Source organism: Chondrus crispus, genomic scaffold (assembly GCF_000350225.1).
Source record: "Chondrus crispus Stackhouse genomic scaffold, scaffold_198, whole genome shotgun sequence".
In the NCBI taxonomy this organism is placed as follows: Eukaryota; Rhodophyta; class Florideophyceae; order Gigartinales; family Gigartinaceae; genus Chondrus; species Chondrus crispus.
This window is the reverse complement of record NW_005179070.1, coordinates 88,611-105,830: the sequence shown is the minus strand read 5'-3', so window position 1 is coordinate 105,830 and position 17,220 is coordinate 88,611. Positions and strand designations below refer to the sequence as shown.

At 54.5% G+C, this 17,220-nt stretch overlaps 3 protein-coding genes; 2 read left to right on the top strand and 1 right to left on the bottom strand.

Annotated features, from left to right (window-relative positions):
* Nucleotides 1-5,312: 5,312 nt before the first annotated feature.
* Nucleotides 5,313-6,662, bottom strand: CHC_T00003579001 (hypothetical protein). XM_005714914.1 is given in 2 exon segments: nt 5,313-5,666; nt 5,667-6,662. 1 exon segment carries the CDS (start codon nt 6,660-6,662, stop codon nt 5,667-5,669), a length of 996 nt encoding a protein of 331 aa, XP_005714971.1. The 3' UTR covers nt 5,313-5,666.
* A 225-nt stretch (nt 6,663-6,887) lies between these two features.
* CHC_T00003578001 (hypothetical protein) lies at nt 6,888-7,034 on the top strand. The gene has a single exon (XM_005714913.1). It carries the CDS (start codon nt 6,888-6,890, stop codon nt 7,032-7,034), a length of 147 nt encoding a protein of 48 aa, XP_005714970.1.
* A 611-nt stretch (nt 7,035-7,645) lies between these two features.
* On the top strand, nt 7,646-7,771 carry CHC_T00003577001 (hypothetical protein). The gene has a single exon (XM_005714912.1). It carries the CDS (start codon nt 7,646-7,648, stop codon nt 7,769-7,771), a length of 126 nt encoding a protein of 41 aa, XP_005714969.1.
* Nucleotides 7,772-17,220: the final 9,449 nt, after the last annotated feature.

Here is a 17,220-nt window from a genome sequence, read left to right as displayed (position 1 = left end):
CAGGTGTAACGCGAGCGCGACCCCCTCAGCGACTCGACGTTCGGGCGTGAGGATCGCGAGGGGGTTGCGCTTCGCGTATCCCACGACGGTGTGCTTCGGAAGCCGCCTCTCCCGTCGCGAGAAGTTCGCGACGATGACTTCGAATGTCTGGTTCGGCAGGACTTCCGCGACGCCATTCGTCAGCCTCACTCCATGCCGGTGTTGGAGTGAGGGCTTGGGCTCCAGGAACACGAGACCCCTCCCCGCGGTTGTCACACGCACACGGGCTTGCGACATCGCGGGGATGGTAGCCCAGCGGGCGATTCGGATCGCCTGCGGGGCCTCCTCGCGTACCTCCGGACGACTCGTTTGGCGACCATGTCGCCTGGTAGGGGGAGTCGGTTCCCCCTTCCCATTAACGATGGCTACCGAGCCACCGTGACGAAGTTCGAGCTTCTGTCCGTCGATGTCGATGCTGCGTACGTGGGCATCGATGAACGCGGTCCCAAGTAGAACGGGAACAGCGAGTTGTTCGGCCACTACGAAAGGTATGCGGAACGTCGTGTTCCGCAGCCGGACCGCGAGGCGAACGACCGCCGTAAGTCGAAGCGGGTTACTGTTCGCGCCAGCCAGGCGTGGTAATGGCGCGCCCCGTATTACGTAGCGGGCCCAGTCGGGAGGGAGGTCGGCCTTCCTCACCAAGTTGTAGCCCGAGCACGTGTCGACGGCGATCGTGTGGGGCTTAAACGCGTTGCCTTCGGTGGCCACGGAGCCCAAGACGTTATATATTTTCGACGTCATGAGGCATACGAGGCCATCGACCACCTTGGGCGCGACCTTATCGGTGAGGTCGTTCCGCCGGGGCCTTCGACTTCGGCATTGGCCCCTCTTGCGTTTCCTTCGGCTCGAGCCGGGGGACGTTCGCCTCTCACTGACGCCCGTCCAGGTGCTGGCGTCCGTACGAGGCGGACATTTTGTCGGCGACCTTGGGCTCACCGGGGTCAGGAGGTCGACCGACTCGTGTCGGTCGGCGTTAACCGCGTCTCGCTCGTTGCGCTTCACTGGGACGACGGATGTCCCTGTGGTGCCTTCTTCCAACATCGGGTCTACGTGGGTCTCGGTGTTGGGTTTCTCCTGCAATGTCGACATTGCTGGAGTCCCCGTGCTCGACTCCGATAGCGGGGGATGTATTATCGGACAATACCCCCGGTGTCCTTGGCCAGCACGCGGGGACCGGTCTAGTTCATAGGGAAAAGACGGCTCACGCGACCGCGTGTACGTAACCGTCTTTACCCTTTTTTCGAACTACCGGTGCTATCGGAGCTACCCCCCTGGCTATCGTCGGTCAGGTCTTCTCCGGGTGGCCGACCACGTGGGTCGGGACTATTCCTCCCGGGCGGCTCGGCAGCCTTGGCGAAGTACTCGGGTACTTCCGGGCCTTGACCTGCGGCGTCCGGCCGTCGCAGGATATGGAGGACGAAGCGAGTCGGCTCTCCTTCGTGACCCTCCGCGGGTAGGGGGTACGGATCCTCTACCCAGTCTTGCAGGTACATTATCGCATTCTGTACCTGTTGGGGTAACCGAGAACGGTCTCGGTCCCCTCTCCCTCCTTGGCGGGGGTACCTTGTGTCGGCCTGGCGGTAGTCGGGCCGATCGCGACGATCGAGTTCGGTACGACGATACCCGCCTCCACAGGGGGCGAATCGAGCGCCCCCACCCGACCGATTCGGGAAGCCTTGACGCGGGGGACGACCCTCGCCGACCGCTTGCCGGAGTAGATTGCGTGCCCCGGGGCGCGTCTCCATCTGGTACCGGTAGTTCCTGTACGCCGTGAACATTCGTTGTTCCGGCGACAGGAACGGGCAGGCGTACATGGCGTGTCCGTACGTACGACATAGCCAGCACACGTACGCGCTGCCGTCCGTTGAGGCGAAGGTCGCCGCGTGACGAGCCTCCTCGTCGGTGAGGAGGGGCACGCGAGGGGCTTCACCTCCGGTATCTCGGTTTGAGATGTCGAGCTCAGCGACCCGGGGGTCCGTACCCCTGGGTGCTCTTGGAGTGGCCGCGAACGCGGTCGCGTAGCTCGACGTCGTTCCGGTCGACATCGGTGGAGGGGATCGACCCCCTACTGGCCCTGCTCCCTGCGTAATGAGGACAGGGTCGGCCTGCCACTCATCCTCCCCGACATGGAGGGTAGAGGCGGGCGAACTTGTTGCGGCGGACTTCGTAGTCCTGCCAGCCCTCCCTGCCGGTTTCGAATCCGGCAGAGGTAAACCACGTCGAGCGCGGTAAGTGGTTCCTTCCGCCGTTGCGATACGGCGGATGGTCGGAAGATCGGTCTTCTGGCGGCTCGGCAGCCGCTGCACTGTCTCGGAAACTGCGGCACGGGTCGCCGGAGCGAGTCCCCGCACGAAGTAATGCGCGAGGGACTGTTCGGAGAACACTTCCGTGCACCGGAACGCGGCCGTTTCGAGCCGGTCCGCGAACGTGCTCTCCGTTTCATGAGATTGTTGTCGCGCCGTCGCGACAGCGTCGTACGCTTCACCTAACACGTCGTCGGTTAGGTAGCGTTTCAGGAACTGGTTCACGAGTCCCGGCCAACTCACGTCGTCGTGTAGTTGGCCGGCGCGGAGGCCACGCATCGTATTACTCGTATACAGGCGCTCCGCGTCGCGCTCTAAGAAGTGCGCGAGGACTCTCACGGCAACACCTTCGGTCAGGTGTTGCGAGTTGAAGGTTATCCGAATATCCTTCAAGAACGGTAGGAGCTGGATCGGGTCCGTACCGTCAAAGCTCTTCATCGTGGGACGGATCCCACGGCAGCGTTGGACGTACTTCGCAATCCGTCCCGCGTCACCCGAGGTGACGAGCCTCGAGGTGTTATCCAAGCGGTACATACGATAGTCAGCGACGGCGCTGAACTCTTGGATCATCGTATGCACCGGCTCGAGCCCGGGCTCGGTGGGACCTAGCGTGCCGAAGGAGGTAACCGGTAGCGTACGGACGTCCACCGGACCTGGATGCTCGGCATAACTCGCCGGCGGGTAGCCGCCCCAGCGGGGATCGACGGAGAACATCGGTTCTCCGGATCCGCGGGCGGCTCCTCCACGGTCCTGTTCGTCCGCGTACGATACGCGGTCCATCTGCCGCCTACTTACGGGGATAGGCGGCAATGCTTGGGTCTCGGACGCGAGATTCGCGCCCATCGGAGGACGGTTTCCTTCCGCAGTCCGACTGGCGTCGGCGCCAGTCGGACGCCAACCTTCCGGAGCGACGGCGCTCGGAGGTACGGCACCACCGGGCCCTCTCGTGGGGGCACCGGGCAGCCTTGCGGCCATGGTCCGTTCCATGTCACGAGCACGCTGTCGCGTAGCGTTGAGCTCGGCGGAGAGGTGCGCGAACGCACCCAACTGCTCTGCTGACGGGGACGGTCGATCGTCGGGACGTCTCGTCGAGGTCGGCCTCGTGGGGCGACCTTGCCCGTGCAGTACGGGCTGTGCGAGGCGTGAGTCTTCGACGAGCACCAGTCGCGAGTGTAACTCGTCGACTAGTGCTCGGAGATTCTCCAAGGACTGGCTGGCTCGATCGAACCTCCCTTCACGTAGGGAGCGAAGCTCGTCCATACATCGCGAGTAGACGGCGTCCGTCACGTCTATACGGAGTGAAGTACGGACTTCCTCGATGTAGTCAGCTATGCGATCGAACATCGCAGCCGCTTGTCCTTCGGGGGACTCGGGCGACGGTTCGCGGTCTCGGAGACCAGCGTCGCCGTCGCCGAACGGCGGGGATGGTGCGTGCAAAGCGGCCGCCCTCGGATCCGCCGGTTCGGACCGGATCGAGGTGGCGTATTCTTGACTCATCTCAACGCGTACGGACGCGGAAGAAAAAGAAAGTCTTCTCGGAAAGATCTCGGGGTCTTCTAGGTCGGGAGACCACTGTAGCATAAACATCCCCAGACGACTGGAGGTGTATGCGCAGTTCGACCTGTAGACCCCGGTTCGGAGAAGGGGTGAAGCGGGCCAACCAGCTACGGAACCGGGCTCGGGCCCTGGTAGCGGTGGTAGAGCGGGAGCGAGCAGGGACGCGCGCACGCACGAGCGGATCGACGCCTCGACGCCCCGGAGCAGCACTGGGTGACGTACCAGTGCTGACGGGCGGAGGCGGTTCCGTGCTCGCTCGCGTGCTGCGCGTCCACTCCGGCTCGGCTCCGACTAAACGCGCGCGAAGAGCGAAGGCGACGTTTAGAATAAGCTGGGTGCACTGACCTTGGCGGTCGGTTGAGGACAAGCCCGTGCTTGTCCCCTTCCGCCGCCGTCGGTCCGCTCCATATTTAATATACAAAACACTCTATCATAACACTACAGTACCGTGGTACTGTAGTGGGCTACTGTAGTGCAGGTCGGCCTGCACTGTAATACTGTCAGCTATGTCGAGGCTGACAGTACAGGTATCACCCGTGGTGCGTGCGCGCTTCGTTCGCGCGCTGTACCCGTGTGCACGTGTATGCGCATGTCCCTGGTCCCCGTGGTGTACACGTGGACACGCGCGGTGGTACTGTAGAGCTCGACGCTCTACAGTAGCTGATGTAGTTCTTGATCTAATCTAATTTAAACTCCCAGGGGGGGGGTTATGCTACATGCACCAGTAGCTGCAACGGTGACGCCTCGCGTGATGCTTTGTGTCACTTTAAGGCTGTTAGCAGGGGCTAGCTATTTGGATGTGGGATGGCCTTACGGCATATCAAGTGCCACTACGTACCCCATTTTTGACCAGACTTTGACCGCTTTGGATAAATCGTTACCGCGCATGAGGTTCCCTACAACTGAGGTTGAGTGTAATGAAAGTGCTTCATTGTTTCAATCGCTCAGACGAAGCCCGCTGCATGGAACTGTTGCCGCGCTTGATGGAATCGCTATAGCGATTAAACAACCCAGCCTTTCCGATACTCCTGACCCCCGTAAGTACTACAATCGTAAGCGCTTTTATGCACTTTGCATCCAGGCCGCAGTTACTGCTGACTACAAATTTGTGTTTGTTTCTGCAAGGCACGCTGGGAGCACGCATGATTCCACAGCATTCCAAGCTACACTACTTTACGACATTTTACAAAGCGAAACCCTTCCGCCGTGGGCATGCATTGCAGCGGACGATGCCTATGGAAATGGAGGTCATATCCTAACGCCATACAGTAGTAAAAATATACCTCAGTGGAAGAGTGGTTTTAATTACTACCTTTCGTCATGTAGGGTAACAGTGGAACAAGCCTTCGGAATACTCGTCATGCGCTTTGGAATTTTGTGGTCACCGCTCAGGTATCGACTATCCAAATGTACTCTCATCATAATGGTGTGCTGCGAACTACACAACTTTATTACAGATCGGAAGGCCGACGAATGCTTTGAGGAGATACCAACACACGAGGATAACAGTACAAGTGGTTCCCCTGTAGTTTGGACGCAGAATTTACTACACAATGAACAATACGTAACTCGTAATAGGCGAAAGGATAGGGAGGAAACTGACCTGCGCCAACGCGTTGCACAAAGGTTGTTTGACTGTGGGTACATACGGCCTAGACCTCGCGATCGCTAAGAAATCTCATCACACTTGTGAAGTAAGATTCTGCATCAGACCCTGCACAACTCTTTCGTAAACCTCCCGCTCCTCCGTTGTCTCAGACTTTTCCATCATATCTTTCGCCTCATTGATGGCAGACAGTAGCTGCTTTGTCGACCTGCCTTTCGCCTCGAAAGCCTCGTACTGCGCTTTATCCCTTTCGGTCTCTTCTGTCGCGCGCGCAACCACCTGCGACATCGGCTGTAAAGGCGACGACAATGACTCCATTCCCCTAATACTGATCTCGTGCGCTTTTTTCTGTGCCCGGGCGACACCCCTCTGCTTCCCATAGGTGCAGAAAAGTCTGCAGGACCGACCCCCTCTCCAACCCCCTCCTCCCTCTGTGCATCACTCTGTAGAACCCTCGTGGCTAGAGGTTGTAGAAACGGATGACGCTCGAGAAAGCAAAAAGCGTACATCAGATGCACTTTGCCATATGCGTAGAGCGCGAATCCATCTGGGTCTCCCTGTCCCGATGCTTCAAACCGGGTCACCGCAGTTCCATAAAGAGACTTGAATTCTCCAAATTTCCGCTTCAATGTCCCCGCCAGTCGCTCGTACTTCCGTTGTCCTGGATCGATCGATATTATGTCGTCCCGTGTAACCCCACCACACACTGATGAACAGGGTTCCGGTTTAAAATTTACGTCATTGTACATCGGTGGTATGTAGTCTGACCAAGGATCAATGAACTCTCCATCGAGCTCGTCACGGGATCGGGGCTCCATCATTTGAGCTCTAGCGACCAGCATACGACTGTCTGCCAACACATGCAACAACCTGCAGTACTCGTTTGCCTCGAAATTTGGTTGCCTCTGTGTTTCGTCGAAGCTTTCCTGCGTTATCTCGAGATTTGGTTCCCCGACAATGACCTCAGATCCCTCAAAACGAGGCTTATCTCCTCTCACCCACTGCAGTTCGTCTTCCCCCGCGCGATTGCGGATGATTTTGACCGCCGTAGATGGCAGTGCTCGTAGTCGGCAGTAGGTACTATCGGCGTCGGATTGGGTTTGGCCGTTATCGACGCATGGAAGAATTTCGGATATTGATATCTTCCTTTGAACCATCTTAGCTGCCAACACCTTTCCCTTAATCGACACTTTGGTGTTTTGTGCTCCGGTGACGTTGATAATTTTTAGACAGGCTTTGAGGACATTATTGTCCAGACAAGCAATCCTAATCGAGTCATGGGCTTGTTGTAGATCGGATGGAACGCGATCTATTCCCAGCTGATACACTCTGTCCCTTTCTGCCTGTGATGTCTCGTTTCCATCTGCACCTTGCAGCAGGAAATGTCGCACAGGGTCGATTGTTGCGAAGGGTGGATCGATTGGGGGAATGACTGTCGCCATGGTTTCGAGGAAAGCTGGTGTTTCCGTGCTTTCAAATTTCACGGCGGAGTCTCAGTTTTGGGGCTAGTGCGTTTGTTGCAGTGTTAGGGAGTGGATGCCGGCTCCGAGAAGCCAGCAGAGGACAAAGGAGATGGCACGTCGGCAGCCAGGGAGGACACAGGAGACGGCACGTTGGCGGTTGGTGGGTGGGTTTGCGTGTCGGGAAGTGGATGCCAGCTTCCAGAGAGGACACACGAGGTGGAACTTTGGGGGTTTGGGCGTGTCAGGGGTGATAGTTGCGGGCTCCTAGCAGGCAGACAGGACACAGGAGACGGCACTTTAGCGGTTGGTGGGTCAGTGTGCGTTTCAGGGGAGTGAACGCAAGCTGACAGGGAGGCCACGCGAGATGGCACTTTCGAGATTTGGGGGGTGTGGCGTGTCAGGGGTGATAGATGCGGGCTTCCGGCAGCCAGGGAAGACACAGGAGACGGCACGTTGGCGGTTGGTGGGTCGGTGTGTGTATCGATGGAGTCAACGCAAGCTGCCAGGGAGGACACACGAGATGGCACGTTGGCGGTTTGGGGAGTGTGGGCGTGTCAGGGGTGAGAGATGCGGGATTCCGGCAGCCAGGGAGGACACAGGAGACGGCACGTTGGCCGTTGGCAGGTCGGTGTGCGTGTCGGTGGAGTCAACGCATGCTGCCAGGGAAAACACACGATATGGCACGTTGGCGGTTTGGGGGGTGTGGGCGTGTCGGGGGACTGGATGCGAGCTCTAGGAAGGAAGGAAAGAAAAGGAAGAGGGCACGTTGGCGGTTGGTTGATGTGTGGGCGTGTCGGGAATGATGGCACGTTAGCTGTTGGTGAGTTTCTTGACATGTCGGGGAAAGTATACACGCTCCAGGCAGAAAGGGAAACTGGAAAATACATTACAACAAGTGCTAATCCCTCATTGGGTACCTCGAATTTCCAAATCACTAATTTCCGGATATGTGTGTCCGTAGAACGGCCCTCAATAAGCAGGGGTTGATCCCGTAACTGGGTCGGTTTTGTAACTTTTGCCTACATCGTAACTGGGTCGGTTTTGTAACTTTTGTCTACATCGTATGCAGCACTTATTCATACTTTGCCCAATTTTCGTGGCTCTCAGATGATAAAGTGCCGCTTTCCTCCTAAATTTTAACTCAAGGTCTCCTTGGCCTCTGCGTTTCTTCTTGCGCAAAAGTCACTAATTCATTTCTTCTTGCGTAAAGTCACCATTGTTCACCTATTTCGTGCACGACTGCAAGTGCCGTACAGTGACTTGAGATGCCCAACCGCACCATGAGAGACAGTCTCGTTCTGTCTCAAATGTGTCCGCTCCCGCTCCCGCTCCCGCTCCCGCCAACCCAATGGTTTAACAGACCCCTCACACCCGCGCCCCGCAGCTCCCTCCGAACCTCTCCCCTCCCCTCTACCGGCCCCGCATCCATCCGCATGATTCTATCCACCCGCTTCATCCTCAGGAAACAAGCCGGCCATTGCTCCGACATGGACGCTTCGAAAACATGATCCCACCGCATCCCAACCTGGCGCTTGTACTCGCCATCTTGGCAACTATCGTGCTCACCTCTACCGCCCAACGCCCCCGCCCGGCACTGACAAAGCAAGCCTTTCGCCAGCTCCTCAAACTACGCCTCCTTCCAACCAAGTCCGATGGCGACTAGGACGGTGTTTGGACGGCGGGTGACCACGCGCGTGGGAGGGATAGTAGCCGGGTGGTGGCCGGTAGGGGATGGGGCGGCGGTGAGGTTGCGGGGGCGGGGGGATGTTGTATGATGCGCGCGAGGGAAAACGACGCTGGAGTAGAGTACGCCGCAGACGACGAGGATGGAGAGCGTGCGGCGCGCGATGGCGCGTCGCGGCTTAGTGAAACATGGAGGTTGAGGCCGAACGCGTGTCTCACGGCGACGCACGCGGGAGCCAAGCCTGCGTACAGCGTGGTAGCGTTGTGCAGAAACCGGCGCGCGACCTCGGTCTTGCCGCACGCAAAGTAGTATTAACTGACGGCCATCCAGCTGACGGCGCTCTTCGGATCGCGGTCCACCAGCGAGTGGGCTTCTTGCAGACGATGAATAACAGCACCCGATTTGCGGAATTCGACGAGCTATGACGAGATGAGGGAGTGCTACTCCGGTGGCACTCCGCACGAACTACGGCAGGGGGATGCTACTGTACTGCGGTGGCAACTCGCATGTGATACTGTACGACAGCACTGCACGGCTGACCCAGAGTTTCGCTTGCTGCGGACGTGTCGTCGGCTCTTCCCTCATGCTGGAGCGCGATGGAGCGCGAGGAGGGGAGAGCCGTTGGGAGGATAGGCGGAAATAGAGAAGAAGAGTTAAAGGGGGTTGAATGGGTTCCCCATGTACAAGGTACATGCGGTGTGGAGGAGCCAGGAAGACATGTCGATGGCGGAGATAGGGAGCGTGGCATTCCAACGCTGGGGCGTGGTTTGTGGGCGAACGATGGTGATGTCGGCTTAGTGCCGTTGTGATGAACGGGCACAGGGGTACGACAAGGGTATATGCCATGGAGCTGCGCCACTTGAAGTGTTTGGGGAAGCGCTCTTGACTCAAGAGCCTTGAGGTTGTACAGCCCGTAAAAGGTCTTTTATGTTTTATTGTTTTGTTGTTTTTTCGTTTTTTCATGTTTTTGTTATTATAGGTACTGTAAGTACTTGAGTGTGGCTTTCAGAGGAGATTTACCCTTGGGTACTCCCCAAAAAGTTTCCAGTGATTTTGTTGGTTGTTTACGTGTTTCGGGTGTTCCCTGTCATTACGCGTACGTGTACATGTGTATACGTGTACACCTGCACCCGTAGGGACGACGGAGGGCAGAAGGGGGATAGAAAGATAAAGGGAGGGAGGGGGCAAGGGAAAACTTGACTACTTCACATTCCCCCCCCCCCCCCCCCTCCCTTCGGGGACCGACCTCTGGCTGCTTTCACCCTTCGCCTCTTTGTATTGCCGCCTTCTGCTTGGAAACGTGCTTGGAACAATCTAAAAAACCTTGAAATTACAACTGAAATATGCCCTGCGAGAGGTAGTCTTGCGGGGGAGTGTCGATCCGGGCAATGCCCTCGCTGTGAAGGTGGTACCCTTCGTAACCGATTGCAGGCAAGATACAGTATGCAGCCATATTCCTTCTCCTCGACGGATGTATTTACAGTATTCCAGTTTCGCGGCCACGTGTGTGTACAGTATTGGAGCAGCAGTGAGTCTTCCTGTTTCATGATGCAAGACTACAGCAAAGAACGAAAATCAATGCTTGTAACAAGAGGGGCAGCAATGTCGCAACTTTGGTGAGTACTGTATGGCACAGCCGCTAGTCGAAAGTTCAGAGCAACGGGACACCATGCTTGTTGTGTGTCCCCCGCCATGGGCCACTGTAAAAGCGACCGCTTGTGGTCTCGTGAAATCATGGTAATATGAACACAACCGGCACATGCCGCACGTGATCGTGGCAATGACGACACTGCCATAGACGTCCGCTTCGTGAAATTGTTCATCTTCAACATGCGTCCATCTACATGATCCACCACGAAAGAGCATCTCCACCACGCGCTCCTAATCCCATACTGATTCCCACAACTGATTTGCCAGCAGCGTAGAAAAACTATTACAGCGACTCTTGTGGAGGTAGTTCTGTGTGTCTGACAGCAATCCAACCCGAGCAAAGTTATGCTTTCCAATGCACTGGGTGCAGTGGTCAAGTCCGTCCAGCCGCAGCCATTTCTGGTCGATTCCTCTCGCACACATCCTCTCGCAACACATCCTCTCGCACACATTTGCATTGCTGTCGTACATTGTCACGGGAACCACAGCAAAACCCCATCCGGGACGCCTCATTGGACGAGCACATCGAAGGCGGATTCACCAGCCAGTCTCGCACGAGACCTCTGCTCGTGACTCACGAGTCGTGAGCACGCAACCCCAGAGCTGGCCACCGTCGTCCCCTCCAGGCACAACGGCACTAAATGGCGATCTTCACAACCGCACTCCATAGCCCCTGGTCCGAGGACAGCCTCCGTGAGGCTGTGTAGCGCTTGTTGCACAGGCCAGCTTGGAGCATCTCTTGCTCCACTGCCGCTTCCCGCCTCTCTCGCGTTGCCGGGCACTGCTCCCCGCTTTATTTCGTTGCAGTACCGCGGGTTTGTGTCCTGGGCCGAAGACCTCCTTCCAGTCATTTAACATGATCGTACGGGAACGCTAGAGCCGCATCCATCTTAACAAATTTCTTTTTTTACCGTCAACTACGCTTTTGGTAATGCGCGTTCACCTGGCGCCGTCGGGCTCTGCCCTTCCCGCCTACGTTACTACCTACTTGCGGTCTTCCATACTGCACCCCAACTTCATATGCTATACCGGCGAACAAGGCCCCTACGTTGCATTCATGGAAACGAACGTTTTACCCCCTCCTCACGGATTAACAATGATACTATCGACAAGTGGCAAAGCTTGATTGAATTCCGCTGGTTTTCTAGAGATGGGCTTTGGAACAAGGCCAATGTCTGTCGATGAAACGATGCCTCGCTTTACTCTCAGGAACTCCTGCCCTACACGCTTCTGTAAGTCCAGTGGCCCCACGCCGTCGCCCATGAGCCACTGTCTGCATGTTTGACCACGTATGTACGTGCATCAGTGGCCTTTATCACAATGCACAAACGTCGAGAAATGATTTCCGAACGTATGCCTCCTACCTTTCGAAAAATGATAGTGTATTCCCGGTTACTTTGTCTACAGGAGTTGCCCCTGCAAACGCAGTTTTGTTCCTTCCGGCAACGCCTTAATATTGTTTTGGTGCCACGTGGGTCAAGTTTGTTTGACAGAAGGAGACAGGCAGCAATCTCTATTACAGTAAAACATCTCGTCGTACTTGCAAGCCGTTTTGGAGAGCAATGGGAATCACCCATACTAAAAATAATATCCATGGTCTTCCAAGAGAGACGAGGAGGACATCATTGGTGAGATGCATGACTCTTTTTCGGCCACGATTTCCACTGATACGGGAGAAGTAGAATATAAAGCCGGTTCATCTCTGCTAAGACACCGCCCTGTCTTCAAAAAAGGTTCTCTATTTCGATACGGGAGAGCTCCTTTGCAAGCGCCCCGAACGCCACTTTCTGAGGCCGATCAGAGAACTCTGTCATGTTTTACTCTTTGTCAGTGACCACTTCAGTGTGGAATGCGATCAGATTTGTACTCACGGGCCTCCTTATTGATGTTATACTTATCCCATTGGTGAGGCTCAATATGGGAAAACTCAGAGGGCGATCAGTACGACGAGGGCACGCTGTTCCGCCCGCAGAGACTGAGTTTGGACGGCTGCTGAGACCGTCCTTGCATTCACAACCGGAATCTTACAGAACACGAATGCTGATCAATCTTTGTCTCACTCTTTTCATGTACTCCGCCACGCTGCTGCTTGAATATGGAAGCAAAGATGCAGTCACAAGCTCCAAACGAGACATAAATTCCTCTTTAATGTCACATGAGGACTTTCGAGGTGGAATGATGTACTTTATGGTCCCAGAAACTGTATCTAGTGATACACTTGAAGACGTAAGACTCGCCAGTACTTGGATATCTCAGCCCTGTTCAGACGTCGAAGGCGTGCCAGAGCGTGCTTTACAAATTCCAAGTAATCTTTCGCAAGGTGGTTCGAAACCAAATCCCTGGCCCATTGACAGCACAGTGCTAGGAATAATGCATGACAGGAAGGATGGAATGGCAGTATTTACAAAGACCGAGGTTGGACTGAAATTCGCCAGACTCAGCACTAGGGGAAGGACTGTTGCACATGACATCCATTCCATAGAGCTTCCGCCAGGTCACAGTGAACGCTACGTCAATGCTGAAGATATTCTTAGCTCTTCAGCGATCGAGTTGGACAGTATCATGAAGGTTCTAGTGCTGATGTCTTTAAATGCAAAAGGATTCCAGGGGCAAATGGATGATTTCAGCTACCCAGAATACGCAAACATACCTATGATTATTGAGTTTGTGAGCCTGGACGGAGGACCGCTTGTTGGGTCTTATGTTTTCTCAGAACCTACACACCTGGCAAGACTGCTCGCAATTGCTTTGAACTCGAAAACCCTCTGGCCCTCAATAAGATCCGTTCAAGCAACTAATAGGGTCAAATGCCTCAGAAATGTGACAAAGCCAGTCACATTGAGAACATTTTCCTGGTATGCAATCAATAATAAGAGCGATGAACATAAGTTTCCTGTACCAGACTTTTCTCTTAGTGACGTATTTTCTGTGGCGACACAACATAATTCAATGGAATTAATTTCGTTCTTCAAACACTCTGGTGGTCAATGCGGATTATTAATCCCCCTTTTAGTTTGCATGGAGTGGAGGAAAAACGAAACTGTTTTCACATATGGTAGTCTTCGATCCTATGAAGAGACAGAGAGCGTCTTCCATATGTTCAGACACCTTAAGAAAGTTGCTCGAGGTCGTTTGAAGCAGGACATAACACTTGAGATTATCACAAACGGTCTGATCAAGCAGTTATTGAGCATAGAAGACGTTCAACAGACGAAGACTGCCGATGCAGGTGTGACACTTGGTTTGAGAGGCACAACGGAGAGAATCATGTTACTTGGTGGTAGAGAGAGTGGAAATGTGTCGGGGAAAATCAAGGAAACGTTCATCATGGCATCCATTGATACTCTTTTCTTTTCTGGAATTGCAGTCTTGGGTGCGCTTATAGTTAGTATGTCCGTAGTGGCTGTTGCTTTACGTCATGAGATAACAGTGGATTGTGAATTGAGCCTGGCGCGACTGCAGAATGAACACTTCCTTCTCGGGAGGCCATGTGCATCTCGGAGCAGAAGGCTATTGCCAGTAGGAACTTACATGCCGGAGTGGGCAAACGGAAAAATGCATTTTGGTGTCTTACCGCCGGGAGTAGAACCAACCAAAGCAGACAACCTCGATGATACATCGAATGATGATATATCGAATAAGCACTTGACATGACCGAGGCTCTGGGCCAACTTGTGAACAAATACATTGAGCGGCGATTCTCCATGAGGACATACTCTACCTAGACAAACTCAGTGAGCTCATCACACTTGCCCTTCGTGCTGTGTGCTACGGCGTTTCATTGAGGCCTTTGCGCATCGAGAAGCACCAACTGAGCTATCATGGAGCTTGATATCTTCCAAAATTAATAAAGGACGTATTGTTTGACTTTCGGTTTTGTGTGTTCATCCCTTTATTTGTGTGTTACACAACCCGAATGCCAACCTGGTGAGCATCATTTTACGTTGTGTATCAGTTGATAGGACAGCGCATCCAGCTCAGCAGGTGTACTCTAACTTGGTTCTACACAAACTACTCTTCGAAGAGTAGTTTCTACGGTTGCGATCTTTTTTGATTCAAAAATGCATGTAATATTGAAAGTTGACCCTAACCCTCCCGATGACATGAAGAGTTTGCGTGCTTGTTTATATCTTTCGTCTTCTCCAAGACATTGGCATGCTCGAAAAGATGAGTTGCGGAAGGGCGTTTTCTACGGCTCAAAGACCTCTACTGGAACAACCGGACTCCACCGACCAAAACGCAGGGATGAATCGAAGCTGTAATTTTTTTGCAGCTTCACAGAGCTTTGCAAGTATTCTTTTTTATTTGTCCCAGTGCAGACTGCGACTCAGTGAGCGACGGCTTCGAGGACAACGGTCGTCTGGGCGCTCCAAGCGCCCAGGGCGTCGAAGGCGAGAGGCATAAAATGCCAGGCAAGGGTGGGAGTGGACCATTAGAGTCGAGGTGCAGCGCAGCACGTATCATGCGCGCATGCGCTTTCATCTTGATTGGGTGCGCTTCATCGGCAGCTCCAGCAATGGAACGGGCGGCAGGGAAGAGAGCAGCGGTGGTGTAGGGATTTCATATGGTGATGTCATAAGCGGTAGGATGATCGGGGAGGGCACCAGCTGGGGGCGGTGCTGGTTGGACGAGAATGTCAGCAGGGCGATGGGAGGTCCCGGGGATGAGGAAGGGGACCTCAAGGTCGCAACGAAGTCCAGCTGCTATGAAAGCATGTCGAGCAAGAGTATTTCGTAGAATATTGTGGCGGTGAATAGCGCCATATCCATGCTTGCAGTTTGCGGCGTGGTCTCCGCGGGCGTCCATAGTTCGATTACAGTGCGGGCAGATTAAAGGCATACAGGAGTCGTCGTAAACGGGTGAATCTAAATGACGACGTAGCATGCAGGTCCAAACAGTGCTAGAAACTCGGGATGTTAGGGAAGGGTGAGCACATAGAAATGAAGCTGCTCCAGGTGCATATAAAGAGTTATGGCGTGCTCGGCGGCGTATATGTTGGTGAGCAAATGCAGAGGACCGTACAGTACCAACCAAAGGACATGGAACTCACTGGTCAGTTTAGCCGACAGTCATCAGACCGCGGGAAGGAAATTCGCAGCGCACATTGAGGAGAACGTCGTTCGAATTGTTGTTTGTTGTATGTCTCCGGCCGCGCCTCTCGTCCGCGACCGTTGGGGGTTGGGCCAAGGGGCGAGACGGAACCGGGCGCAGGGCGGTGTAAACAGCGGCTGTACTTAAGCGAGCGACAGACGGCACCCTAGGGCCCTAGCTAGTGTTTTACATACCTTTCCATACAGTTTCTGCACTGCGTCGACAAGAAGTCCGGAGCGTGGGAGCTACGGAAGGTGGGCGCTCTATAACTAAACTCATTCCAAACAGATCTCCAGTTTCTCACCACCGTCCGCTTCAATTGATCCTCTCTCCAGCTTCCACCACCCAGTCCCGCAGTCCGAGTAGTTTTAGTCCGACATCAGTATAGATACAGGACAGTGATCCGAAGGACTATATATATAGGTCAAGCGCACACTCTGAATGTTGGATTTCGCTACTACTGTACATATACTGTGCACTCCCCCCCCCCCCCCCCCCCCCCCCCCCCGCCCTGTCGCCAAGGCGGGGATTTTTTTAAATCGGCCTCGAGGCCTTCGCGCATTTCGCTTCGGGATCTTCCTGTCTCCTGATCCCCGTGTGTCTCGAGAAATTATTCGCCCGCCAGTATCGCCCGCTGTCTCCTGTCAATATGCTACAGTACCTTGACCTCACTAAACACCTGCACCTGCCTTGCAGGTGCAACAGACACGATACGAGCTATGGAGCTTTATGGGAGCGCCATCGAGAAGGGTGACGTCAAAGCGAATAATAATCTTGGTAATTTGCTGCGGACAGGTGCCGGGGGAGTGGAGCAAGAAGTGTTACGAGCTATAGAGCTTTATTGGAGTGCCATCGAGAAGGGTGGCATCGAGGCGATGAATAATCTTGGTTATTTGCTGCGAAGAGGGGCGGAGGGAGTGGAGCGAGACGTGGTACGACCTATGGAGCTTTATGAGAGTGCCATCGATAAGGGTGACGTCAAAGCGATGAATAATCTTGGTGATTTGCTGCGGACAGGTGCCGGGGGAGTGGAGCAAGAAGTGGCACGAGCTATGGCGCTTTATGAGAGTGCCATCGAGAATGGTGGCAACGTCTGTGGATGCGATGAAGGAAAGTTGTTTGGTATGAAAAAGTGCGAAGGGAGCGAAGAGTATGGCCGTACGAGCCGTGGAGCTGCCATGGCACAAATATTGGAACTCCCAGTCCGAGGTCTGATGAAAGTCTTTCTTCGGAAGGTTCCTCATATTTCAATATCTCACGACTCCGGGGAGTGTCTTAGGATGTCGCCGTACTTCCTTCGCGAAACCGAGCAGCTCCCCTCATCAATACTGAAAGGAACAGCAACTGGCAGACGTGTCCCTTTCAAGAACCCGATCGCCACTGCAATTAAAAGCAAGATCCTGTCATTCAAATGGCACCAAAAAGAAGTCCAGTAAGATAGAGCTCGCCTGTTTCTACCAATGCCGACTAGGTGCTCATCGAGGACACTCATCCGTGTGTTACCTGCGCTCCGTATTAAGTGCATGCAGAGTGTCATGCAGGGGGGCAACTTCCCTTTGCGGCCGGCGTATTCGATGCATCGCGCGCCTGGACGTGGCACGACTCAACGCACTCATGCGGCACTTTTCTGCCATCTGAAGAATTGCTCGATTTCGCCATCTTTCTCAAGTATAAAAAAAGGGAACCAGGGGAAATGAGTGCCTGCTGGCGTACCTTGTTCTTCTCAACGAACGAGCGTTGAACCAAGTTCCAGTCGGGCCGCGGAATTGGAAAATGAGAATCCGCTGACACATTGAAGAGGCTGCCAACAACGATTCTACCAGTTTG